This window comes from Salmo salar, chromosome ssa19, assembly GCF_905237065.1.
Source record: "Salmo salar chromosome ssa19, Ssal_v3.1, whole genome shotgun sequence".
Taxonomy (NCBI): Eukaryota; Metazoa; Chordata; class Actinopteri; order Salmoniformes; family Salmonidae; genus Salmo; species Salmo salar.
The window spans coordinates 73,634,528-73,661,711 of NC_059460.1; the positions used below are offsets into that span (position 1 = coordinate 73,634,528).

At 42.0% G+C, this 27,184-nt stretch overlaps 1 protein-coding gene across 18 annotated transcripts in view; it reads left to right on the plus strand.

Annotated features, from left to right (window-relative positions):
• The window catches only part of LOC106579599 (histone-lysine N-methyltransferase 2C), a 373,485-nt gene that overhangs the window by 181,543 nt on the left and 164,758 nt on the right, over positions 1-27,184 (plus strand). For all 18 annotated transcript variants that reach the window (XM_045702710.1, XM_014159676.2, XM_014159658.2 and 15 more), the window contains exons 7-10: positions 8,960-9,122; positions 13,608-13,779; positions 20,728-20,842; positions 25,749-25,939. In XM_045702710.1, coding sequence (XP_045558666.1) covers positions 8,960-9,122; positions 13,608-13,779; positions 20,728-20,842; positions 25,749-25,939 — 641 coding nt within the window. The remainder of the gene's footprint in view (positions 1-8,959; positions 9,123-13,607; positions 13,780-20,727; positions 20,843-25,748; positions 25,940-27,184) is intronic.

Here is a 27,184-nt window from a genome sequence, read left to right on the forward strand (position 1 = left end):
GGCTCAAGAAGAAGCACATTAAGGTCCTGGAGTGGCCTAGCCAGTCTCCAGACCTTAATCCCATAGAAAATCTGTGGAGGGAGCTGAAGGTTCGAGTTGCCAAACGTCAGTCTCGAAACCTTAATGACTTGGAGAAGATCTGCAAAGAGGAGTGGGACAAAATCCCTCCTGAGATGTGTGCAAACCTGGTGGGCAACTACAATAAACGTCTGACCTCTGATTGCCAACAAGGGTTTTGCCAACAAGTACTAAGTCATGTTTTGCAGAGGGTTCAAATACTTATTTCCCTCATTAAAATGCAAATCAATTTATAACATTTTTGACATGCGTTTTCTGGATATTTTTGTTGTTATTCTGTCTCTCACTGTTCAAATAAACCTACCATTAAAATTATAGACTGATCATTTCTTTGTCAGTGGGCAAACGTACAAAATCAGCAGGGGATTTATACTTTTTTCCCCTCACTGTATATGAGTAATTACAGTATATAGTTTGTATTTGTTATTTGTAAACTTTGCCACGAAATGAGCTGCAGCAGTACAGAACCATCGCTAGACCGGCATAGAATAGGTCAATTCTTTTTACTATGGGGGATAGTAGATTAACATACAGTAGATGAGTAAAGAACAGTAAAATTACTAATCTTGTTGGCTGACACAGTACATGTGGACAGTTATTCTAACATCAGAATTTGGTAAGAATCACCGCACATCGTTGCATCCTCTCAACTTGTTCTGTGAAATATGAACTACTATAATCTAAATGTGATTTCTGTCATTCTGAGCACTAATCAGTTAACGCACCCAAATCATCATATGGGTCCGGTAAATTTGTCAAATGTCTGGTAAATTTTAAATGCTGCCAGCCAAATGTCCAGCGCCATATTTTCCTAACGGAAACCCTGACACACACACACACACACACACACACACACACACACACACACACACACACACACACACACACACACACACACACTGTAATGCACTTCACATAGACTTTTATTTGTACACATGTACACTCAGATGCTGCAACCTGCTATACACTCACCCAGTTCTGAAATTCATACACACACACTGCTGACGCACGCACTACCCACACACACATGCCATCCTCACCTCCATATCATGTTCGCCTGATTGCATTTACACCCTAAATCAGCAACACTATCGGCAGATTGCTCCTTTAGCTGTCAGCTGAAATGTCAGGCTGGTGTGTGTGTGTGTGTGTGTGTGTGTGTGTGTATACATACACTAGAGTCTTTGTGTGAGTGTTTTATGGACAAGTATGTACAGTGCCTTCAGAACATTTTCACACTTGACTTTTTCTACATTTTGTTGTTACCGCCTGAATTTGAAATTGATTAAATGTAAGTTTTGTGTCACTGTTCTACACACAATAGTCCATAATGTTAAAGTGGAATTTTGTTTGTCGAACATTTCAGAAATTAATAAAGAATGAAAAGTTCAAATTTTACATTTTAGTCATTTAGCAGACGCTCTTATCCAGAGCTACTTACAGTAGTGATCAAATGTCTTAAGGCATTAAATATTCAACCCCTTTGTTATGGCAATCCTAAATGAGGTCAGGAGTAAAACTGTGCTTAATATGTCACTTAAGTTGCATGGACTTGTGTTAAATTATAGTGTTTAACATGATTTTTGAATGACTACCCCATCTCTGTACCCCACACATATAGATAATTGTAAAGTCCCTCAATCGAGTAGTGAATTTCAAGCACAGATTCAACCACAAAGACCAGGGAGGTATTTCAATGCCTCGCAGAGAAGGGCACAGATTGGTAAATATGTAAACATTTTTTAAAAAGCAGACACTGTATTTCCCTTTGAGCATGGTGAAGTTATAAATTAGACTTTGTCTGGTGTATCAATACATCCAGTCACTACAAGGATACAGGCATCCTTCCTAAATGATTTGCCAAAGAGGAAGGAATTTGCTCAGGGATTTCACCATGAGGCCAATGGTGATTTTGAAAATAATTAGAGTTTAATGGTTGTGATGTGAGAACTGAGGATAGATGAATAACGTTGTAGTTACTCCACAATACTAACCTAAATGACAGTCAAAAGAAGGAACCCTGTACAGAATACAAATATTCCAAAATATGCACCCTGTTTGCAACAAGGCACTAAACTAATACTGCAAAAAATGTTGCAAAGAAATGATATTTTTGTCCTGAATACAAATCATTATGTTCGGGGGAAATATAACACAATGCACCACTCAGTACCACATATTTTCAAGCTTGGTGGTGGCTGTATCATGTTATGGGTATGCTGGTCATCGGCAAACACTAGGGAGTTTTTTAGGATAAAAAAAATCTATAAGCTATAATCACAGGCAAAATTCTAGAGGAAAACCTTTTCAGTCTGCTTTTCAACAGACACTGGGAGACAAAATCACCATAGACTTAAACACAAGGTCAAATATATGCTGGAGTTGCTTACCAAGATGACGTTCAATGTTCCTGAGTGGCCTAGTTACAATTTTGACTTAAATCGTCTTGAAAATCTATGCCAACCCTTGAAAATGGCTGTCTTGCAATGATCAACAATCAACTTGACAGAGCTTTTCGATTTTTAAAAAGAATAATGGGCAAATATTGTACAATCCAGATATGCATAGCTCTTGGAGACTTACATAAAGACTCACAGCTGTAATCACTGCCAAAGGTGCTTTTACAAAGTATTGACTAAAGTGTGTGAATACTTATGTAAATGAATCTGTATTTCATTGTCAATAAATTAGCAAATATTTCAAAATGTTTTTGTATTTTGTCATTATGGGGTATTGTGTGTAGATGGGTGAGAGAAAAACATCAAGGGGTATGAATACTTTATAAAGGCACTGTGTACCTTACGGATGAGTGTGTACCTTATGGATGAGTGTGTATCTAACTATACATTGTGTAGGCCTATCTGTGTGTGTGTGTGTGTGTGTGTGTGTGTGTGTGTGTGTGTGTGTGTGTGTGTGAGAGAGCTTGTGCTAATAGCACTACAGAAACACCATTGTTTTTCGGCTGAGGAGGCCGGCAGGCTGTGTGTTGGTTGCCCAGGCAGTTCCCTCCCTCCTTTTCCACCGGTGGTATTCTGCCCCTCCAGTGTGAGTTGACAGGGTCTGGCATTAGGACATCAGGATAATCTTTCAGACCCTTACAATGTAGCCCTGATTTTTAAGATGCCATCTCCTTGTCTCCTGTTGAATTGCCAGCTTTCGAGAGGAAAGATTACTGTATGCTCGACTGACTCATTATGTCTGCCGACAGGCCCTACACGACACCGGCCAGGTTTTTGTGAACTCACTATAGCAGCGTGTGTTAGGTTATACTATTAGATTTGCATAGGTAGTTGGATATGTTGTCATTTTGTTAAATCAACGGGTTTCTAAGTTGTACTTGAGTATGGTGTTGTGTCACTAGTATTTATTAAGGATCCCCATTAGCTGCTGACAAGGCAGCAGCTGCTCTTCCTGGGGTCCAAACAGGAATAAAACAATACCTAGTATTAAAACAAAGGCCTACATAAATAAAACAGTACATCAAACTAGACATTATACATATGTACATTGCTCTATTACTACAAATGTTCAGTATAAAATATATTACAATATTTCAATATTATTACAGTTTGTGTGTGTGTGGAGTGCTTGTGTTAGTGTGTATGCGTATGCGTGCCTCTTCACAGTCCGCGTTGTGCCGTGCTCGATTTTGTTACTTAATGTGAAAGAGTTCCATGTAGTCATGGCTCTATGTAGTACTTTGTGCTTCCCAGAGTCTGTTCTGGACTTGGACTGTGAAGAGACCCCTGGTGGCATGTCTTATAGGGTATGAGTTTCTGGGCTGTGTGTTCACTGTTTGAACAGACAGTTCAGTGCTTTAAACACGTCAATGCCTCTCACAAAGACGAGTAGTGATGCAGTCAATCTCTCCTCTACTTTGAGTCAGGAGAGATCGACATGTGTTTTATTGATATTAGCCCTCCATGTGCATTTAAGTTCTGGTTGAACTGTAATTTGCCTGCGTCCTTTGTGGCACAACTGAGCAGTAGTCCAGGTGTGAATAACTAGGGCCTGTTGGACTTGTTTGGTTGATTGTGATGTCTCCATCTTAGCTACTGTTGCATTTTGTATTTTTATTTAACCTTTATTTAACTAGGCAAGTCAGTTAAGAACACATTCTTATTTACAATGACGGCCTACCATTCGGCAAAAGGCCTCCTGAGGGGACGGGGGCTGGGATTAAAAAATAAATAAAATATAAATATAGGACGAAACCCACGTCATGACAAGAGAGACAACACTACATAGAGACCTAAGACGACAACATAGCAAGGCAGCAACACATGACAACAACATGGTAGTAGCACAAAACATGGTACAAACATTATTGGGCACAGTCAACAGCACAAAGGGCAAGAAGGTAGAGACAACAATACATCACGCAAAGCAGCCACAACTGTCAGTAAGAGTGTCCATGATTGAGTCTTTGAATGAAGAGATTGAGATAAAACTGTCCAGTTTGAATGTTTGTTTCAGCTCGTTCCAGTCGCTAGCTGAAATGCCAGTTTACATTCTAGGGTTAGACAAGCAGTTTAGTCTCCTCCAATTGTTCAATTGCCACAATTTGTCCCAAATACAATGGTTTTTGTTGTTGATATATTTAAGATGAGCTTATTACTATCCACTCATTCTAAAACCCACTGCAGCTCTTTAAGTGTTGCAGTGATTTCACTGGCTGTGGTATCTAATGTTGAGTCATCAGCGTACATAGACACACACAGGCTTTACTCAAGGTTAGGGGTAGGTAGGTCATTAGTAAAAATAGGAGAAAGTAAGAAGCCAAGACCACTACCTTGAGGTTTACTTTGTGTTAGAGAGGCTTCCATTAATAAAGAATACCCTCCGTTTTCTGATAGATGGGTAACTATCGATCCACAATATGGCAAAGGATGTAAAGCCATACGTTTTTTTCAACAGCAGACTATGATCGATAATGTCAAAACCTTGCACTGAAGTCTAACAGAACAGCTCCCACTACCTCTTTATTATCAATTTCTTTCAGTGCCAAAAGGACCAAAAGGCTTCTCAACAGCTTCTACCCCAAGCCATAAGACTGCTGAACAATTAATACATTCGCCACCGGACTATTTACATTGACCCTCCCCCCTTCCTTTTGTACACTGCTACTACTCGTTGTTTGTCTATGCATAGTTACTTCACCCCTACCTACATGTACAAATTACCTCAACTAACCTGTAGCCCTGCACACTGACTCGGTACCCCCTGTATATAGCCTCGTTATTCTTATTGTGTTACTTTTTATTATTTTTTACTTTAGTCTATTTGGTAAATATTTTCTTAACTCTTATTGAACTGCACTGTTGGTTAAGGGCTTGTAAGTAAGCATTTCACGGTAGGGTCTACACTGTTTTCGGCGCATGTGACAAATAGTTTGATTTGACTCCCTGTAAGCGTGCTTAAAGTCAATGTTAAGTTTGTTTACTGGGAAATATAGCTTTCACCTGGATTCAGTCTGAGCCCTTATTGGTGTCACTTGTTAAATTCAATCAGTGTAGATGAAGGGGAGGAGACAGGCTAACCCTTCTACAATTTCCGTGGCCCCGCGGAAATATAATTATCATAAAGAAATCCCCATCAAAATCCATCTGTTTAAGCTAGAGGTATCTGCAGTGTTCGTCAGACCATGAGACATCCTGAAAATCAGTCTTCTCACAAAAACGTCTGTAGCGTCCGAATGGTTTGGTCTACAAACTACTATGACCCCTCTGTAGAAAGAACAGCATCATAGGAATCATCTGATGTCGTAACAGCCTCTTCTGCCAACTTCTGTCTGTATCATCCGAACATTTGTGCTACACATCTCTGTGGAAAGGTGATTATCTCACGTACATGTTGGTTGTTTTTCTCTAGGATGCCCACAAGATTCAAATCAAATTTTGTTTCTCACATACATGTGATTAGTAGATGTTATTGCGGATGTAGCGAAATGCTTGTGCTTCTAGCTCCGACAGTGCAGTAATATCTAACAAATTACACAACATAAACACAAAACACACACATAAGTAGGAATGAATAAAGAATATATACATATGGACGAACGATGTCAGAGCGGAATGGACTAAGATGCATTAGAACAGTGTATGCATATGAAATGAGTAATGCTAGACATGTAAACATTATTAAGTGTCTAAGATACCGTAGAATAGTATAGAATACAGTATATACATATGAAATGAGTAATGCTAGACATGTAAACATTATTAAAGTGACTAGTGTTCCATTCCTTAAAGTGGCCAGTGATTTCTAGTCTATGCCTATAGGCAGCAGCCTCGAATGTGCTAGTGATGGTTGTTTAACAGTCTAATGGTCTTGAGATAGATGCTGAAAAGAGACTCGTCAGAAAGTCCCCAGTACCAATTTAAAAAATGAATGGAATGGAGATTGCTAAAATAAGGGTTTCAATACATATAAAAAAATAATACAGTATATAAATAGTTTCCTGGTCTTTCTTCTATCTATCAGATATAGGATGGACACATCAGAACAAACTTCCTTTCCATTTTTGGGAGGGTAACATCTGTTTCATGTTAGGAATCTGTTATTCAATGTGTTTCTATGGGCTAATAGCATTAATGACATATTCAATGTTTCATCAAGTATTTGTTACATAACCAAAAGTGATCTTAAAATTCTAAATCAAATGGCTAAATGATCTTTGGTTTGACTATCTTTAAACAATGTCATATGTTCGCTTAGTGGAATGAATTGAGGCTGTTCTGAATATTATAAGTGTGTTACTCAGTCTAGTTAGCTACCATCTTCAGTGATTTTCCATCCAAGTTGTCAGTACCAGGTGGTTTGTCATTATCGATAGAAAACAATCATTTTTTACACCTCTTCCACACTAGAAATGACTGCTTGTCTTTCATAATTTTTCATTAATGCATGGATATGAAGGTTCAGAGTTTGTTGGCATGTCATGCCTAAGTTTGCTAATCTTGCCAATGAAAAAGTAATTGGAAATTACAGTATGTTTGCCAATCATCTGTGTAGCCAGACTTATTTGCCAGTCCCTTTGCAGTTTTTGAATTCCTCATCAATCACTGAGATTTAGATGTTTTTTACAGTCAGTTTCTTAATGGGTGCGTGCTTATCATTACCTGGAAGAAGCAATTTTATAATTACCCTCTTCATACTACTGAGCCAAGCTGTACTGTGCTTCCCTGGTAACGCTTCCACCAAAGTGGCCGGAACCGTCCTGGAAAGGACAATGTGAAAATAATATTTCCAAGCCAGCACAGTACGGTTTGTGTTAGCACAATGGTGAAACAACGGTTATATGATACCAGGCCGGTCCAACTTGTTGTCCTATTCTAAGTAGCACTGGACCAGATATCCATCCATTGCATTTCTCCTCTCTGGTTTGCTCCATTTGGACGGTAGCCATTTTGGCTATTTGTAGAGGGAGGGTTTGTAGGGGTGGGCCACTATCATTTTGCCTCAACGATTACTCTTTGGGGCGTTGTGGGAGAAGTGGGCTCAAGCCAGTATGGCGAGATGGAAACTCTACAGTTACTATTTTTAGATTTCTGCTTAGTGTAGATTATGAAAGAGACCCTGAGCCACACTGTAATGCGATTACAGCAGTCTTGCTTGATTATTATTTTCAACAAAACAACGGAGGATTTAGGTTTGAAGAGGGGGTGGTGTCATTATTTTGAAGGGGATCACTTTTTCCTTCATTACTCCCTAAGCCATCTCAAGGGACTTGATAGGTATAGTAAGCATATCAATAGAACTACAGAACATTGACTTGAATAATAAGACTAATAATTATATTGCTTTGGTGATAAGTTATTCTGTGTTGTCCAGAGCCGGGCATGGTCTCGCATACGACAACATGCCACAGGATTTCCTTCCCATGATGCCCCCAGGAAGCCACTGGCGCATGGGCGATAATTGTCTAACACTTGGTGTTAAAAGGTATTTACAGGTTGTTGCGTTTGACCCCCCCCCCCCTCCTCGCCAAGGGTTTGCTAGAACTAAGGAGAGGCAGAGAAAGCTAAAGAAGAGAAGGAGAGAGTGAGCAACATAAGTGCTGACTTGAACCATTTTAACTTCAAGGCCCCATTCTTTCTCGGCTCTTGACAGTTTTCATTATTCAAAGGAGAACTCACATTCTCTGGCCACGGAAATGTCAATGTATATTCAGGTGCTAGAGCCAGGTTTGCTCGCCTTGACCAGAGCACCTCATTTAGGCAGTCTATTTTATTTTTTTTACTTTAAATCGCAATTCTCTACTATTACAGAGGTTGGCTTCAATTTGAACCTGGGTTTTGATTCCAATATGCTTTTATTTTCTTCATTTCACTGGCGAGGCCTGACAAAAACGAATGAGATTTTATGTGGAAAAGCACCAATGCTTTTTTAGGCTGGGGAGGTCAGAGCCTAGAGCCTGGGGAGGTCAATACCTAGCGATTGTCGTCAACGTGTGAATTAGTGTGACATTTTTGTAAAGCTTGTAGTAAGTGCTGAAATTGAAATATGGAGCCAGTGCTAAATTGGTCGTAAAGATGACGCATATGGTTCCAGCCTCCAATCACGATGCCTGACAACCTGAGCAGCTCAACCAGGGGTCTGTTCAGAACGTTCCGATTTGAAATGTATTGTATACAACCAATATGATTGTCTGTCATCTTGATAGGCAATTGTCAGGCTCTACTTGTTCCATTTCGATCTGTAACTTTTCAAAAGGTTTCAAATCACTGAATACCCCTGGTTTCTTCTCAAAAATGACCAGGTTGTTTTCTTATAGGCGTTAATGAGTGAACCAGAAAAAACGAAGTATTCGAACTAGCTTTCTTAATCATTGTCTTTCTCTCTTTCGCTGTCTCATGCTCTCTCTCTCTGTGTTTTGCAGTGCTGTGCATACTGTAAGCGCCTTGGGGCATCCATCAAGTGCTGTGAGGAGGGCTGCTGCCGCTCGTACCATTTCCCCTGCGCTGCCGCCGCCGGAACATTCCAGGACCTGCGCCGACACACCCTCCTCTGCCCCGACCACCTCCAGCTGGCCTCACAAACATGTGAGTATAGATCCTGTGTTCCACTGGGAGAATGAGGACAACTAGATTACACTATAGATGTGAAACAAACAGCCTTGACCTGGTGTAGACTATATTGTCAGTGAGTGTCACGTAGGTACACTATATATACAAAAGTATGTGGACACCCCTTCAAATTAGTAGATTTGGCTATTTCAGCCACATTGCTGACAGGTGTATTTAAAATTCTGCCCTGCAATATTTGCACTGGTCGGCTAAGTGCTGTTATTGAAGTGGAAACGTCTAGGAGCAACAACGGCTCAGCTGCGAAGTGGTAGGTCACACAAGCCCACAGAACGGGACCGCCGAGTGCTGAAGCGCGTAGCGCATAAAAATCCTCTGTCCTCGGTTGCAACACTCACTACCGAGTTCAAAACTGCCTCTGGAAGCAACGTCAGCACAATAACTGTTCGTAAAGAGTTTCATGAAATGGGTTTCCATGGCCGAGCAGCCGCACGCACACAAGCCTAAGATCACCAGGCACAATGTCAACTGTCGGCTGGAGTGGTGTAAAGCTCGCCGCCATTGGACACTGGAGCAGTGGAAACGCATTCTCTGGAGTGATGAATCGAGCTTCACCATCTGGCAGTCCGACAGACGAATCTGGGTTTGGCGAATGCCAGGAGAACGCTACCTGCTCCAATGCATAGTGCCAACTGTAAAGTTTGGTGGAAGAGGAATAATGGTCTGGGGATGTTTTTCATGGTTCGGTCTAGGCCCCAGTGAAGGGAAATATTAACGCTACAGCATACAATGACATTCTAGACGATTCAGCGCTTCCAACTTTGTGGCAACAGTTTGGGGGAGGCCCTTTCCTGTTTCATCATGACAATGCCCCCATACAGAAATGGTTTGTCAAGATAAGTGTGGAAGAACTTGACTGGCCTGCACAGAGCACTGACCTCAACCCCATCGAAGACCTTTCGGATGAATTGGAACGCCGACTGCGAGCCAGGCCTAGTTGCCCAACTGTGCCCGAGCTCACTAATACTCTTATTGCTGAATGGAAGCAAGTCCCAGCAGCAATGTTCCAACATCTAGTGGAAAGCCTTCCCAGAAGAATGGAGGCTGTTATCTTCTTATGGATCAAATCCCGTTAGCGGGATCGAGTTGACAACATCCGGTGACATGGCAGAGCGCCAAATTAAATTATTAGAAATATTTTACTTTCATACAATCACAAGTGCAATACACCAAAATAAAGCTTAAGTTCTTGTTAATCCAGCCACCGTGTCAGATTTCAAAAAGGCTTTACGGCGAAAGCAAACCATGCTATTATCTGAGGACAGCGCCCCATCAAACAAACACATGACAATCATATTTCAACCCGCAAGGCGTGACACAAAACTCAGAAATAACGATACAATTCATGCCTTACCTTTGAAGATCTTCTTCTGTTGGCACTCCAATATGTCCCATAAACATCACAAATGGTCCTTTTGTTCGATTAATTCAGTCGTTATGCCCCCAAAATGTCAATTTATTTGGCGCATTTGATTCAGAAAAACACCAGTTCCAACTCGCCCAACATGACTAGAAATGATCTAAATTACCTGTAATCTGGGTCCAAACATTTCAAACAACTTTCCTAATCCAACTTTAAGTATTTTAAAGCGTAAATAATCAATACAATTTAAGACGGGATTAACTGTGTTCAATAGCGGATAAAATCAAAGTGGAGTGAGCTTCAGGTCATGCGCCCCAAACAAAAAAGTACACTTGGCTCTACTCTCAGAAAGGAAAGGGCTACTTCTTCATTTCTCAAAGGAAAAACATCAACCAATTTCTAAAGACTGTTGACTTCTAGTGGAAGCCATAGGAACTGCAAGCGTATTTCTATTAAACGGGCTTGCCATAGAAAACTAATGGAAAACAGATTGACCTCCCAGGATGGATTGTGCTCGGGGTTTCGCCTGCCAAATCAGTTATAATAGTTATAACATGCATATCCTAGCTTCTGGGCCTGAGTAGCAGGCAGTTTACTTTGGGCACTCTTTTCACCCGGACGTGAAAATACTGCCCCCTTTCCCAGAGAGGTTATAGCAGCAAAGGGGGACCAACTCCATATTAATGCCCATGATTTTGGAATGAGATGTTTGACGAGCAGGTGTCCACATACTTTTGCTCATGTGTATTATGAAATTAACTCAAATCACCCTTTTTATGCTTTCGCAGTGTGTTATATTCAAAGTGATGTTATTTTCTCATTGGATTAAATGTTTGGTAACATTTTTGCAGCGTTTACCCTAATGTTAGCCTAATGGTCCATGGCAGGTCCGTCCAAAATAGAAGTTTGTCAGAGGCTTTCAAACCTCACATGTGGTCCCATGTTGAAACAAGTCCACGTCCCAGGCCATCTGTTGTGTGAAATGTTCCTTTACCTTTTTATCTCCAATATAATCGTATACGTGTTTCTATGTTTTGTAGTCAAAACGGAAGATTTTTTTCTCCCAATGGCATAATCTGATGTGTGTCGTGATTTCAACCAATTATGAGTAGTCATTGTCTACTAATTGGTTAAGATCACATGATGCACACCAGATGATGCCATTGGAACAACGTAACTTCCTTTTTGACTACAAAACATAACCGCAGCATTTTCACATACTGTACGTTGAAGTTAGGGCTTGGCGATATGGCCTAAAAATGTAGTTTTTTTTTCAACCTTATGGGCGATTTACGATATCTCTATTTTTTAAATGTTTTATCTAAGTAGGCTTTGTACAATTTAAGATCATATACACTGCATTTCAAACAGTCTGTAATCTATAATGAATTCAGGGCTTTTGGAATTATACCTAGGCTAATATAATAATCACTGATCTGGCTTTCAAGTCTGTCTATGAAAATACACTTTTTTGTTACAAATTTACCCAGAACCATGAATAATGCACATTAACTAATACTGATTAACTTCTTGTAGCAGGCATTATAGAAAAAGGACACAGGCCTCATAAGCAATCTCTCAAGCACAAGGCCACATGCTAGTGAGCAGCCAGCTAATCTTTATATTTCAAGTTTAGCCAACTTGGATTTGTTTGCTAGACCAGTTGAATTGTTATGAACACGCCCTTCTGTCCTTCTCCAACTGTTTGAACAGCATGCTAGCCTGTCCACTTTGTTCACATGTTGAAATCAAGTGGCCTGCCTTATTTCTCAGAATGAAAATAAGTTGCCAATTCCTTATATAATTGTGTTTTTTGCTTATAGCACGTTTATTTAACATAGACTAGACCGCTACTATAGCAGTCTATCGCTAACATGCTACTAGCAGTACGTGGTCTTCCTGTTTTAGTGTCTGTTCTGGGAGAAATTTGAGGAGTGGAGACAAAGGTATTGTTAGAAAGTTTAACTTTACAGTAAAATAATGTCTCAATGTCTTTCAGTGTCCATATGACCGATTCTGCAAATAGTGAGTTGAAACCGATTGTCAGAGAGGAAGAAGTGATCTCTCATCTTTGTTGTTGTGGCAGAGGGAGGAACTTGGTGTGTGTCTAAATGGGAAGGTGCACAGTTACAGCAAAAGGAGCAGACGAGACCAAAAAGAAAACATGACACAAACGCTCATAAAAAAATAACCACCCCTCCCCTTTTGATTCTTGCAATACAGTCCTTTGGAATATCGCTCTAAAAGATCAATTCTAATTAGTTTGATATATCGCCCAGCCCCAGTTAGGGTAGTGCTTGAGATTATTAATATTACGTTGAACGATTTAGAAATGTCCCTTTTTAATATAGTGCCTCCCTGAACTGTCCCTTTATTATTATGTCCCTTTCCTAAACTGTCCCTTTATTATTATGTCCCTTTCCTAAACTGTCCCTTTATTATTATGTCCCTTTCCTAAACTGTCCCTTTATTATTATGTCCCTTTCCTAAACTGTCCCTTTATTATTATGTCCCTTTCCTAAACTGTCCCTTTATTATTATGTCCCTTTCCTAAACTGTCCCTTTATTATTATGTCCCTTTCCTAAACTGTCCCTTTATTATTATGTCCCTTTCCTAAACTGTCCCTTTATTATTATGTCCCTTTCCTAAACTGTCCCTTTATTATTATGTCCCTTTCCTAAACTGTCCCTTTATTATTATGTCCCTTTCCTAAACTGTCCCTTTATTATTATGTCCCCTCCCTGAACTGTCATTTTTAGTATTATGTCCCCTCCCTGAACTGTCCTTTTTATTATTATGTCCCTTTCCTAAACTGTCCCTTTATTATTATGTCCCCTCCCTGAACTGTCATTTTTAGTATTATGTCCCCTCCCTGAACTGTCATTTTTAGTATTATGTCCCCTCCCTGAACTGTCATTTTTAGTATTATGTCCCCTCCCTGAACTGTCATTTTTAGTATTATGTCCCCTCCCTGAACTGTCCCTTTATTATTATGTCCCCTCCCTGAACTGTCATTTTTATTATTATGTCCCTTTCCTAAACTGTCCCTTTTCAGTATTTTTTTTCTCCTCGCCCACAGCTAAAGAGGAGGTGAAGTGCTTGTTGTGTGACAGTGCTGGGGACCTGCAGGACCAGCTCTTCTGTACCACGTGTGGGCAGCACTACCACGGGGCGTGTTTGGACGTGGGTGTTACCCCCCTGAAGAGGGCCGGCTGGCAGTGCCCCGAGTGCAAAGTCTGTTTGACCTGCAGGTAGGGGTCGACTCTGTAGCATAACTTACCAGATGTGAGCTTGTTAATTAACTGTATGCACTAGTAGCCACTGTGCTAGTTAGCTGTATGCATTAGTAGTCGTTTTACTAGTAGCTGTGTTTGCTAGTAGCTGTGTTTGCTAGTAGCTGTGTTTGCTAGTAGCTGTGTTTGCTAGTAGCTGTGTTTGCTAGTAGCTGTGTTTTGCTAGTAGCTGTGTTTTGCTAGTAGCTGTGTTTTGCTTGTAGCTGTGTTTTGCTTGTAGCTGTGTTTTGCTTGTAGCTGTGTTTTGCTTGTAGCTGTGTTTTGCTAGTAGCTGTGTGTGCTAGTTGGCTGTGTGTGCTAGTTGGCGGTGTGTGCTAGTTGGCGGTGTGTGCTAGTGGCGGTGTGTGCTAGTAGCTGTGTGTGCTAGTAGCTGTGTGTGCTAGTAGCTGTGTGTGCTAGTAGGCGGTGTGTGCTAGTAGGCGGTGTGTGCTAGTAGGCGGTGTGTGCTAGTTGGCGGTGTGTGCTAGTTGGCGGTGTGTGCTAGTTGGCGGTGTGTGCTAGTGGCGGTGTGTGCTAGTGGCGGTGTTTAGAAGGCCAGCATCCCGGAGTCGCCGCTTCACTGTTGACGTTGAGACTGTTTGTTTTTTTGCGGGTACTATTTAATGAAGCTTCCAGTTGAGGACTTGTGAGGTGTCTGTTTCTCAAACTGGACACTAATGTACTTGTCCTCTTGCTCAGTTGTGCACCGGGGCCTCCCACTCCTCTTTCTATTCTGGTCAGAGCCAGTTTGCGCTGTTCTGTGAAGGGAGTAGTACACAGCGTTGTACGAGATCTTCAGTTTCTTGGCGATTTCTCGCATGGAATAGCCTTCATTTCTCAGAACAAGAATAGACTGACGAGTTTCAGAAGAAAGTTCTTTGTTTCTGGCCATTTTGACCCTGTAATCGAACCCACAAATGCTGATACTCAACCAGTCTAAAGAAGGCCAGTTGTATTGCTTCTTTAATCAGGACATCAGTTTTCAGCTGTGCTAACAATTGCAAAAGGGTTTTCTAATGATCAATTAGCCTTTTACAATTATTAACTTGGATTAGTTAACACAAGTGCCATTGGAACACAGGAGTGATGGTTGCTGATAATGGGCCTACGTAGATATTCCATAAAAAAATCTGCCATTTCCAGCTACAATAATAATTTACAGCATTAACAATGTCTACACTGTGTTTCTGACCAATGTGATGTTATTTTAACGGACAAAAAAAATGTGCTTTTCTTTAAAAAAATAAAAATGACATTTCTAAGTTACCCCAAACTTTTCAACACACACACACACACACACACATACACACACACACACACACACACACACACACACACACATACATATACATATACATATATATATATAGGTTACATTAAAAAAATATATATATATATATTTTTTTTAATGTAACCTTTTATTTAACTAGGCATTGCTGTAGCGTTAAGATTTCCCTTCACTGGGTCTAAGGGGCCTAGCCCGAACCATGAAAAACAGCCCCAGATCATTATTCCTCATCCACCAAACTTTACAGTTGGCACTATGTATTTGGGCAGGTAGTGTTCTCTTGGCATCCGCCAAACCCAGATTCATCCGTCGGACTACCAGATGGTGAAGCGTGATTCATCACTCCAGAGAACCCGTTTCCACTGCTCTAGTGTCCAATTGCGGCGAGCTTTACACCACTCCAGCCAACGCTTGGCATTGCGCATGGTGATCTTAGGGTTGTGTGCAGCTGTGCTGCCATGGAAACCCATTTCATGAAGTTCCCGACAAGCAGTTCTTGTGTTGACTTTGCTTCCAGAGGCAGTTTGGAACTCGGTAGTGAGTGTTGCTTCCGGGGACAGACGATTTTCACAAGCTATGCTCTTCAGCACTTGTTGTTTCTGTTCTTACAGTTGACCAGGGTGTGTCTAGCAGGGCAGAAATTTGACAAAAAGACTTGTTGGACAAGGGCATCCTATGAGAGTGCCACGTTAAGTCACTGAGCTCTTCAGTAAGACCATTCTACTGCCAATGTTTGTCCATGGAGATTGCATAGCCATATGCTCGATTTTATACACCTGTCAGTAATGGGTGTGTCTGAAATAGCCAAATGTACTATTTTGAAGGGGTGTACACACACACACACATATGTATACACAGTACCAGTCAAAAGTTTGGACAGATCTACTCATTCCAGAGTTTCTTTATTTTTACTGTTTTCTACATTGTAGAATAATCGCGAAGACATCGAAACTATGAAATAACACACATGGAATCATGTAGTAACCAAAAAAGTGTAACCAAAAATATATTTTATATTTGAGATTCTTCAAAGTAGCCACCTTTTGCCTTGACAGCTTTGCACACTCTTGGCATTCTCTCAACCAGCTTCATGAGGTAGTCACCTGGAATACATTTAAATTAACAGGTGTGCCTTGTTAAAAGTTAATTTGTGGAATTTCTTACCTTCCTAATGCGTTTGAGCCAACCGGTTGTTTTGTGACAAGGTAGGGGTGGTATACAGAAGATAGTCCTATTTGGTAAAAGACCAAGTCCATATTATGGCAAAAACAGCTCAAATAAGCAACGAGAAAAGACAGTCCATTATTACTTTAATACATGAATGTCAGTCAATACGGAAAATATCAAGAACTTTGAAAGTTTCTTCAAGTGCAGTCGCAAAAACCATCACTCGCTATGTTAAAACTGGCTCAGGACAATGGCCCAAAACACCTCTCCAGGCTGTGTAAGGGCTGTTTGACCAAGGAAAGTGCTGCATCAGCTGACCTGGCCTCCACAATCACCTGACCTGACCTCAACCCAATTGAGATGGTTTGGGATAAGTTGGACCGCAGAGTGAAGGAAAAGGATTCCTCACGAAGCTGGTTGAGAGAATGCCAAGAGTGTGCATAGTTGTCATCCAGGCAAAATGTGGCTACTTTGAATAATCTGAAATGTAAAATATCTTTTTATGTTTTACACTTTTTTGGTTACTACATGATTCCATTTGTATTATTTCATAGTTTTGATGTCTTCGCTATTATTCTACAACATCAATTCACCTCAAGTTTAGATAAGAATAACCTCATACAATGCAATGAAATGATATTCACCTGAAGTGCTGGTACTGCTTTATCTGTGGCAGCGGCCTGAAGTACGGAGTCAGGTGTTGTTGCCAGCCATAGCTTTCCACCAGCACCGTACCGTCCTCCAGTCCAACCAGCTGTGGGATATTGACCCCTGTCACAGTGCTGCCCTTCACTACACCAGCAATCTCAAAGTGTTTACTCTAGTCTTTCTGAAGCACTGCTTGACGAGGCCGAAGCATCAGTCAGGGGCAAACTTGGTGTGGCCTGTGATCAGGAAGTGAAGGTCCAGACTGTGGTGGAGCTTGTGCATGGTCCACCAGGCACAGTACCAGAGCAAAAACGTGTTCTTGTTTTGGCCACTGCAGTTGCGAGGAGGTTTATGAGCATGGTACCTTCAGGCATTTTGGAAATTGTTCCCAAGGATGAACCAGACTTGTGGAGGTATCCAATTCTTTTTCTGAGGTCTTGGCTGATTTCTTTTGATTTTCCCATGATGTCAAGTGAAGAGGCACCGCGTTTGAAGGTAGGCCTTGAAATACATCCACAGGTACACCTCCAATTAACTCAAATGATGTCAATTAGCCTATCAGAAGCTTCTAAAGCCATGACGTCATTTTCTGGAATTTTCCAAGCTGTTTAAAGGCAGTCAACTTAGTGTATGTAAACTTCTGACCCACTGGAATTGTGATACAGTGAAATCTGTCAGTAAACAATTGTTGGAAAAATGCCTTGTGTCATGCACAAAGTAGATGTCCTAACAGACTTGCCAAAGCTATAGTTTGTTAACAAGAAATTTCTAGAGTGTTTGAAAAACGAGTTTTAATGACTCCAACCTAAGTGTATGTAAACTTCTGACTTCAACTGTATGTAAACAGTTAGAGTTTAATGGCTGTGACGATGGATCAACAACATTGTAGTTTCCCTACAATACGAACATAAAAGACAGGGAAAAGGAAGCTTGTACAGAATAAAAGTATTCCAAAATAGGCATCCTGTTTGCAACAAGGCACTTTAGTAATACTGTAAAACATTTGGCCAAAAAAGTAACTTAATTTCCTGAATACAAGGCGTTGTGTTGTGTCTGCCCAAAACATATCACTGAGTAACACTCTTAATATTTTTCAAGCATGGTGGTGGCTGCATCATGTTATGGGTATTCTTGTCATTGGCAATGACTACAGTTTTAAAAAGAAAAGGAATGAAGCTAAGCACAGGCAATCTTTTTTTCAGTCTGCTTTTCAGCAGACACTGGGAGACAAAATTACCTTTCAAAAGGACAATAGACTAAAACACAAGTTCAAACATATGCTGGAGTAGCTTACCAAGACAACATTGAATGTTTGTCATTGTTACAGTTTGGACTTAAAATGGCAAGACTTGAAAATGGCTCTTGCAATGATCAACTTAGCAGAGCTTGAAGAATGTTAAAAAGATTAATGTGCAAATATTGTACAATCCATACCCAGAAAGACTCAGTTGTAATCACTGTCTAAGGTGATTCTAACATGTATTGACTCGGGTGTGAATACTTTAAAATTATTATAACAAAATGTGGAATATGTCAAGGTGTAGAAATACTTTCTCAAGCCAGTGTATATAGTAAAGATTAGATGAAAGACAGTGGTGACTATATTTGCAGAGACATTACGATTCAAAATGCTCCAGGAGTCAGCAGATGAAGTAATCGAAAACGAACGGAGCGTGACCTAAGTACCTAACGATGTCTCCATTGAAGCTGGGCTTTTAACGATTTTTATAGAGTTTCCTAAACTCTGCATGGTCAAAAATGAAAATGTTAATTTCATGGACCAAGACCATGTTTTTGTAGGGTGATAATTACCACGCTAGCCTCTGGTGTGCTTGTTGATTTGACATGGAATCCCATCTGTGACATGCAGGTTCATCTCCATAGCATTTGCACGTCATAGCCTGTCAATCATGGACAGAATTTAACAGAAGCTCTTAATGTTGAAAGAGATGACATCTGAGATTGTGGGAACTGAAAGCCTGTATGTAGGGGCAGGAGGCCTACTGTAAAGCCTGTATGTAGGGTCAGGAGGCCTACTGTAAAGCCTGTATGTAGGGTCAGGAGGCCTACCGTAAAGCCTGTATGTAGGGGCAGGAGGCCTACCGTAAAGCCTGTATGTAGGGGCAGGAGGCCTACCGTAAAGCCTGTATGTAGGGGCAGGAGGCCTACTGTATACCCCTGCCATCCTCTCACAATGCAAGCACACACCCACCTCAACCCCACCTTATTTTGGATCCCTGCATCATGGTGCTGAGCCTCCCAAGGAACTGGGAAGGAAGAGCGAGGGGGAAAAACACAGTGAAAATGTATAGTGCCGTTTTACCAGATGGAGAGCTGGGGAATTGGCCTGGGTGAGGAGAGGGGGCCGAGGGGGTTGATGCCCCCCATCAACCCCCTCGGTTGGTTAGGCACCACCAGCGCGCGGAGTGATCTAGGGACATGTGTGCGCAGGCGGTAATGACTCCACTGCACAGTTGTAAATCTCAGATGATGTTTTCATTCAGGTTGGATTTGCGTCAGCTGAAATACAGGCTGCTGGGATTTGATAGATCTCAGGGCTCTAGCCTCTTCCCTAATATCATAACCCTCCACCGCACACACACATGCGTACACCATAAATCTTACACTCTGGTCTCTTGATTTATTCTTCAAACATTGTTAATCTAACCAAAATCCGCCATGGAGGGACTGTTCTCGATTGCGTGTTCAGTTTAATGGCAGGTTTGATTGGCTGAACAAATTTTGAATCTTGAAGCTTAGCAAATTTGATTCTGTTGAAGGAAATATGTTATTTTCTCGTTCCTATAAACACTGTTAAAAAAAAAAGTAGTGTGTGTGATAAAATGTATTGTATTAAACATAACCTACTATGTGAATCTCCCCCATTGACAAACTAAATTTGAACTCCCAACTGTCTGGCTGGCTTTCTTTTCTTCCTCATACTTCATTGATAAATGAATGTAGTCGATTGTCCGAGTCCCAGACTCTAAATGAGTCACTGATAAAGAGCCCATAGACACTGAGACCCTGGAGGACCAGAGTTGTTGTCCGAGTCCCAGACTCTAAATGAGTCACTGATAAAGAGCCCATAGACACTGAGACCCTGGAGGACCAGAGTCAACCGTTGACAGTTTGTTAGGTTGTCTGTCGACGTGGTCGGGAAACAAACTCTGTGCTGTCCATACTACAACCCTGCCAATTTTTCTGATTTTTGTGTTTGTTGTTGCCTATTAGGTGTGTGGGGGGGTGTAATTTTTCTCTTTTGTGTGTCTCCATAAGTGTCTCATACACTGAGTATACAAAACATTGTCACTTGTTAAATCCACTTCAATCAGCGTAGATGAAGGGAAGGAGACAGGTTAAAGAAGTATTTTTAAGCCTTGAGACAATTCAGACAAGGATTGTGTATGTATGCCATTCAGATGGTGAATGGGCAAGACAAAATATGTAAGTGCCTTTGACAGGGGCATGGTAGTAGGTGCCAGGTGCGCTGGTTTGAGTGTGTCAAGAACTGCAGCGCTGCTGGGTTTTTCCCGCTCAACAGTTGTGTATCAAGAATGGTCCACCACCCAAAGGACATCCAGCCAACTTGACACAACTGTGAGAAGCATTGGAGTCAGCATGGGCCAGCATCCCTGTGGAACGCTGTAGACACCTTGTAGAGTCCATGCCCAAACGAATTGAGGCTGTTCTGTGGGCAAATGGGGATGCAACACAATATTTGGAAGGTGTTCCTAATGTCTTGTACACTGAGGTCATATTATTAGGTGTGTGTGTGTGTGTGTGTGTGTGTCATCTTTCCCTCTACTGTGTGTGTTTTTCAGGAACCCGGGAGAGGACAGCAAGATGCTGGTGTGTGACATGTGTGACAAAGGCTATCACACCTTCTGTCTCCAGCCTGCCATGGAATCCATCCCCACCAATGGCTGGCGATGCAAGGTAAGAAACACTCCAAACACTTTTCACAACACGGAATACCGTCGGGCCGAGACAGGAGCGTGTTAGGGATGTGCATCTTTCCCTTTCAAGACAGTTCGATACGGTGCATTCGGAAAGTATTCAGACCTCTTGACTATTTCCACGTTTTGTTATGTTACAGCCTTATTCTGAAATGGATGAAATTGTTTTTGCTACACACGATACACCATAATGACGAGGTAAAAACTTTTTTTTAAATGTATTTTTTGCAAGTGTGTCACATTTACATAAGTATTCAGACCCTTTACTTAGTACTTCGCTGAAGTACTTTTGGCAGCGATTACAGCCTCGTGTCTTCTTGGGTATGACTGTACAAGCTTGGCGCACCTGTATTTGGGGAGTTTCTCCCATTCTTCTCTGCAGATCCTCTCAAGCTCTGTCAGGTTGGATGGGGAGCGTCGCTGCACAGCTATTTTCAGTTTGCACCAGAGATGTTTGATCGTGTTCAAGTCCGGGCTCTGGCTGGGCTTCTCAAGGATATTCAGAGACACTCCTGCGTTGTCTTTACTGTATTCCTAGGGTCATTGTCCTGTTGCCCCAGTCTGTGCTCCATTCATCTTTCCCTCGATCCTGACTAGTCTTCCAGGTCCTGCCGCTGAAAAACATCCCCACAGCATGCTGCCACCACCATGCTTCATCGTAGGGATGGTGCCAGGTTTCTTCCAGACGTGACGCTTGGCATTCAGGCCAAAGAGTTCAATCTTGGTTTCATCAGACCAGAGCATCTTGTTTCTCATGGTCTGAGAGTATTTTAGGTGCCTTTTAGCAAACTCCTAGTGGGTTGTCGTGCCTTTTACTGAGGAGTGGCTTCCGTCTGGCCACTCTACCATAAAGGCCTGATTTGGTGGAGTGCTGCAGAGATGGTTGTCCTTCTGGAAGGTTCTCCCATCTCCACAGAGGAGCTCTGGAGCTCTGTCAGAGGCACCATCAGGTTCTTGATCACCTCCCTGACCAAGGCCCTTCTTCCCTGATTTCTCAGTTTGGCCGGGTGGCCAGCTCTAGGTATGGGATGGTATGGTAGAAGATACAGCAGGTCATTGATATAGATTAGTATGGTAGAAGACACAGCAGTAAGGTCATTGATATAGATTAGTATGGTAGAAGACACAGCAGTAAGGTCATTGATATAGATTAGTATGGTAGAAGACACAGCAGCAAGGTCAATGATATAGATTAGTATGGTAGAAGACACAGCAGTAAGGTCATTGATATAGATTAGTATGGTAGAAGACACAGCAGTAAGGTCATTGATATAGATTAGTATGGTAGAAGACACAGCAGTAAGGTCATTGATATAGATTAGTATGGTAGAAGACACAGCAGCAAGGTCAATGATATAGATTAGTATGGTAGAAGTAAAATCACCATTGGCCTCATGGTGAAATGCCTGAGCAGTTTCCTTCCTCTTTGGCAAATCATTTAGGAAGGATGCCTGTATCTTTGTAGTGACTGGGTGCATTGATACACCATCCAAAGTCTAATTTATAACTTCACCATGCTCAAAGTGATATTCACCGTCTGCTTTTTAATTTGTACACATCTACCAATCTGTGCCCTTCTCTGCGAGGCATTGGAAAACCTCCCTGCTCTTTGTGGTTGAATCTGTGCTTGAAATTCACAACTCGATTAAGGGACTTTACAATTATCTATATGTGTGGGGTACAGAGATGGGGTAGTCATTCAAAAATCATGTTAAACACTATAATTGCACACAGAATTAGTCAGAATTATGTGACTTGTTAAGCACATTTTTACTCGTGAACTTATTTAAGCTTGCCATAACAAAGGGATTGAATACTTGAAAAGCTGAAATGTTTTCAGTCTATTTTTTTTAATAATAAGAAAGTTTTCTACAAATAAAATTCTACTTTGACATTGTGTTATTGTGTGTAGATCAGTGACAAAATCTCAATTTAATACATTTTAAATTCGGGCTGTAACAACAAAATGTGAATAATTTCTGAAGGCACTGTATGTATGAGGAATAAAGAGCTGTCAATTTACCTCACGGGGGAGGAAAATGTGGCGGTGAAAATAAGCTCTGAACGAACAAGAGCTTTTTTGTGAAGCTCTCCTCAAATCACGTCTCCTTGCTTGCAGTGGTACTGTTTTCACCCCTCCCCGGCCTCCTCTTTCTGTTTTCCTTCCCCCCCCGCTCTCGCTCGCTCGCTCGCTCTCTCTCTCTCTCTCTTTCTCTCTCACTGACACTCTTTTCGCCCTCTATCTCTGTTGTTCCCTGAAGAGTCTCCTGGCTGTTTCACCTTATCCCCATTCCCCTCATTTTTCCACCCCCCTCTCTTTCCACATCTCTCCATCTCTCCACTGTCCCTTAAGAGTCTCCCAGCTGTTTTTATCCAATGGTTGAAAATAGCTTTTGGGCCTTTTAGTGCCTCTTTGTAGCGTCTTTTTGGCTGCGGGAGGGAGGCGATACAGACCTCAATCATCAACAATATAGTGTGTTCTCTCTGCTTTGTTGTGGGTTGCAGTGAGAGTTTGCAAGCACCCAAGCGTTCATCTCTGCTATTGAGCTCTGTATTAAGTCATAAAAAGTAGATTTTGGGCTATGTTTGCTTCCTAAAATGGAGGGAGCGGGGAGTGCCCAAGGCTAAGATGGCCCCAACCTCTTTACATTACTGTAAAGGTGAACATTATTATTATTATTATTATTTTTATTATTGTTATTACATTCTGGATGACTTGTGAGGATTTCTTAGTTTCAAACTTCTATCTCTCAAACCAACATTTTAGTTTTCATTCACCCATTTGACTTAGTTTTGGGCCCCTGGGTGGCGAAGCATCTCAGTGGCAGAGGTGTCACTACAGATCCTGGTTTGTTTCCAGGCTGTATCACAACTGGCCGTGATTGGGAGTCCCATAGGGCAGCGCTCAATTAATTGGCTCAGCGTCGTCCGGGTTAGGGTTTGGCCGGGGTAGACCGTCATTGTAAATAAGAATTTGTTCTTAACTGACTTGCCTGGTTATTAATAAAATTAATTAATTAAGTTAATTAGTCCACAGGGTGAAGAGATTGGGATGTAATCTGAGCTAATCCATCATTTCACATCCCCCTCTTCACCCGGCCAGCAGTGGTATGAGAGTGGTAGGGATTGGAGGGATTCTCCTAACCTGCCACATTAATTGGATAGATATGCCTCTCTCTGATCCTATGCCTCTGACCAGAAGCTGGCCAGCAGCTCCCCCTCTTTCTCTCTTTCTTTTCCTCTCCCCTTTCTCCCCCTCTTTCTCTCTCTCTCTTTGTCTGTCCCTCTTTCTCTCTCTCTGTCTCTGTCTCTCTCTCTGTCTCTTTGTCTGTCCCCCTTTCTCCCCTTCTTTCCCTCTAAATATTTTACATTTTAGTCATTTAGCAGATGCTCTTATCTGGAGCGACTTAGTGCATTCATCTTAAGATAGCAAGGTGGGACAACCACATATCACAGTCATAGGCAGTACATTTTTACTCAAAGTAGCTATCAGCATCGTCAGAGCTAGTAAGAGGGAAGAGAGTCAAGTGGGGTGTTAGTTCATAAAGGCTTTTTTATTTTTAATGCTATTGTGTGTGTGTGTGGGGGGGGGGGGTTGCTGTGGGATTATTTAAGATACTCTTTGAAGAGGTAGGATTTTAGATGTTTTCTGAAGATGGGCAGGGACTCTGCTGTCCTAGCTTCAGGGGGAAGCTTGGTCCACCATTGGGGTGCCAGGACAGAGAAGAGCTTGGACTGGGCTGAGCGGAAACTGCCCGTAGGGGTCGGAGGGCCAAGAGACCAGAGGTGGCAGAACGGAGTACTCGGGTTGGAGTGTAGGGTTTGAGCAGAGCCTACACCCAAACTCCACCACCCTATCTCATTAATCCCTGTCTGTCCACTGCTCACTGTGACAAAACACACGCTGTGCTGCCATGGCAAATTGAGTTATCTGAGGCCTGCTAACACACACCCCTCCCCCACCTTATCCCCACCTTATCCCCATCTTCTCCCAAATCCCAGACAGGCACTTGCTTTCCTCAGGATGGACGGGTGGGCATTTATCTCTTCCTCTCCCTCCTTCCCCGGTCCCACAGGCAGGACCTGACAAACAGTGATAGTATTCACCAACTCTCTCCCCCACTGTTGGACATGAGCCGGCCACTGGACCCAGGCCAGAGTGGTGGCTTGTTACTGTACTAGGCCAGTGGGGGTCTGAGCTTTAGAAGGGGAGGGTTTGAGTGTTGTGGGGGTTTTCACATAGAAGCTTTAGAATGAGCTTGTTCCTCCTACTCGCCCCCAAAATCCGGGAATGATGCTGCTCCTTTTGAACGCTACTCAATGAGCTTGAAGTGGTACTTTTGAAGGCGTAATGAAATTTCCAGCTGGCTGATCACATGCTCATTGCACAGAGGGAGGCATATTTTTAAAGATGCATTTGGGAAATTGATGTTAATTCTGATATTTCGTAACCCAATGCAGTGAAAAAGTATTTGAAATGGCTGTCGTAAAGATGTCAAGCGTTATATCAGTTTTAATTACTGACATTACAATGTAAATAAACCTCAATTAGTTTAGACCTCTGTGTTACATTTTCAGCAAACATTCAAACAGAACAATTTCATGCTTCATAACAAAGTGAGGTCAGTTGGCAAAAGTTTTGAACGTGGTTAGCAGAGATAGAAAGTAATGACTATGTTATGTATGGTCGTTCTGTTGCCATGTAGCTAAGCATTCTATAGCCACCGGGAAAAGTATTTTTCAAAGAATGTCTTTTTCACATGTTATAGTTTGGCAACTCCAAACTTTGGTTGTTAGACAATGAAAAGAGAAATGTTGAAATGTTCTGGAAGGCAATGAATCCATGTAGTAATGTTAACTAATGTAGCATGTCTCTCCCTCTCCAGAACTGTCGAGTGTGTTCCCAGTGCGGGGTCAGGCAGGCAGGCCACTGGGGCCACAACATCACACTGTGTGAGAGTTGCCACACGCGACCGGAGGAGCCCGCCCCCGCCCTGTCGTGTCCGCTGTGTGGGAGGGGCCAGGGCCCCAGCGACGTCCCCAAGGATGACCACCTCAACTGCCATACCTGCAAAAGGTACGCCTCATTCTGTCGCCGTGGTTACTGTTGATTATGTTCCAGAATTCTGCTGAGGGAATGCAAGACAATGAGCTGATTCACAGCAGAACTATGATTTAAGCAATAAGACCGGAGGGGGTGTGGTATATGGCCAATATACCATGGCTAAGCTCTGTTCTTATGCACAACGCAACGCGGAGTGCCTGGACACAGCCCTTAGCCGTGACAGACAGATAGTATTCCACTGCTGAGCTCTGTTAGGTGCCTTATTGCCTTATCCCCTAGGTGACTTATTGCCTTATCCCCTAGGTGCCTTATTGCCTTATCCCTTAGGTGACTTATTGCCTTATCCCCTAGGTGACTTATTGCCTTATCCCCTAGGTGACTTATTGCCTTATCCCCTAGGTGACTTATTGCCTTATCCCCTAGGTGACTTATTGCCTTATCCCCTAGGTGACTTATTGCCTTATCCCCTAGGTGACTTATTGCCTTATCCCCTAGGTGCCTTATTGCCTTATCCCCTAGGTGCCTTATTGATACTATAAACTGGTTACCAATGAAATTAGAGCAGTTAAAATAAATATTTTGTCATAGCCATGGTATACGGTCTGATACCTGGGGCGGCAGGTAGCCGAGTGGTTAGAGCGTTGGACTAGTAACCGAAAGGTTGCTAGATCGAATCCCCGAGCTGACAAGGTAAAAATCTGTCGTTCTGCCCTTGAACAAGGCAGTTAACACACTGTTCTTAGGCCGTTTTTGAAAAAATGTATTTGTTCTTAACTGACTTGCCTAGTAAAATAAATAAAAAATATATCACGGCTGTCAGCCAATCAGCATTCAGGGCTCAAACCACCCAGTTTATAAAATGTATTTTGTATGTGACTAGCCTGGTCCCAGATCTGTTAGTGTTTTGGTCATTGTCATTTTTGACATAAGGGTTCATACAGCACAAACAGATCTGGGACCAGGCTTACATGCATCAGTGAGTGGTGCGTTATACTGTATCTGCCACATGGGTCCCCTTTAAGTGTCTCTGTGTACACAGGTTGTATCATCTGTCTCATTACGTGTGATTGAGTGGCGCAGCGATCTAAGGCACTGCATCTCAGTGCTAGAGGCATCACTACAGACCATGGTTCGATTCCAGGCAGTATAACAACCGGCCGTGATTGGGAATCCCATAGGGCAGCGCACAATTGGCCCAGCGTTGTCCGGGTTAGGGTTTGGCCGGGGTAGGCCTTAATTGTAAATAAGAATTTGTTC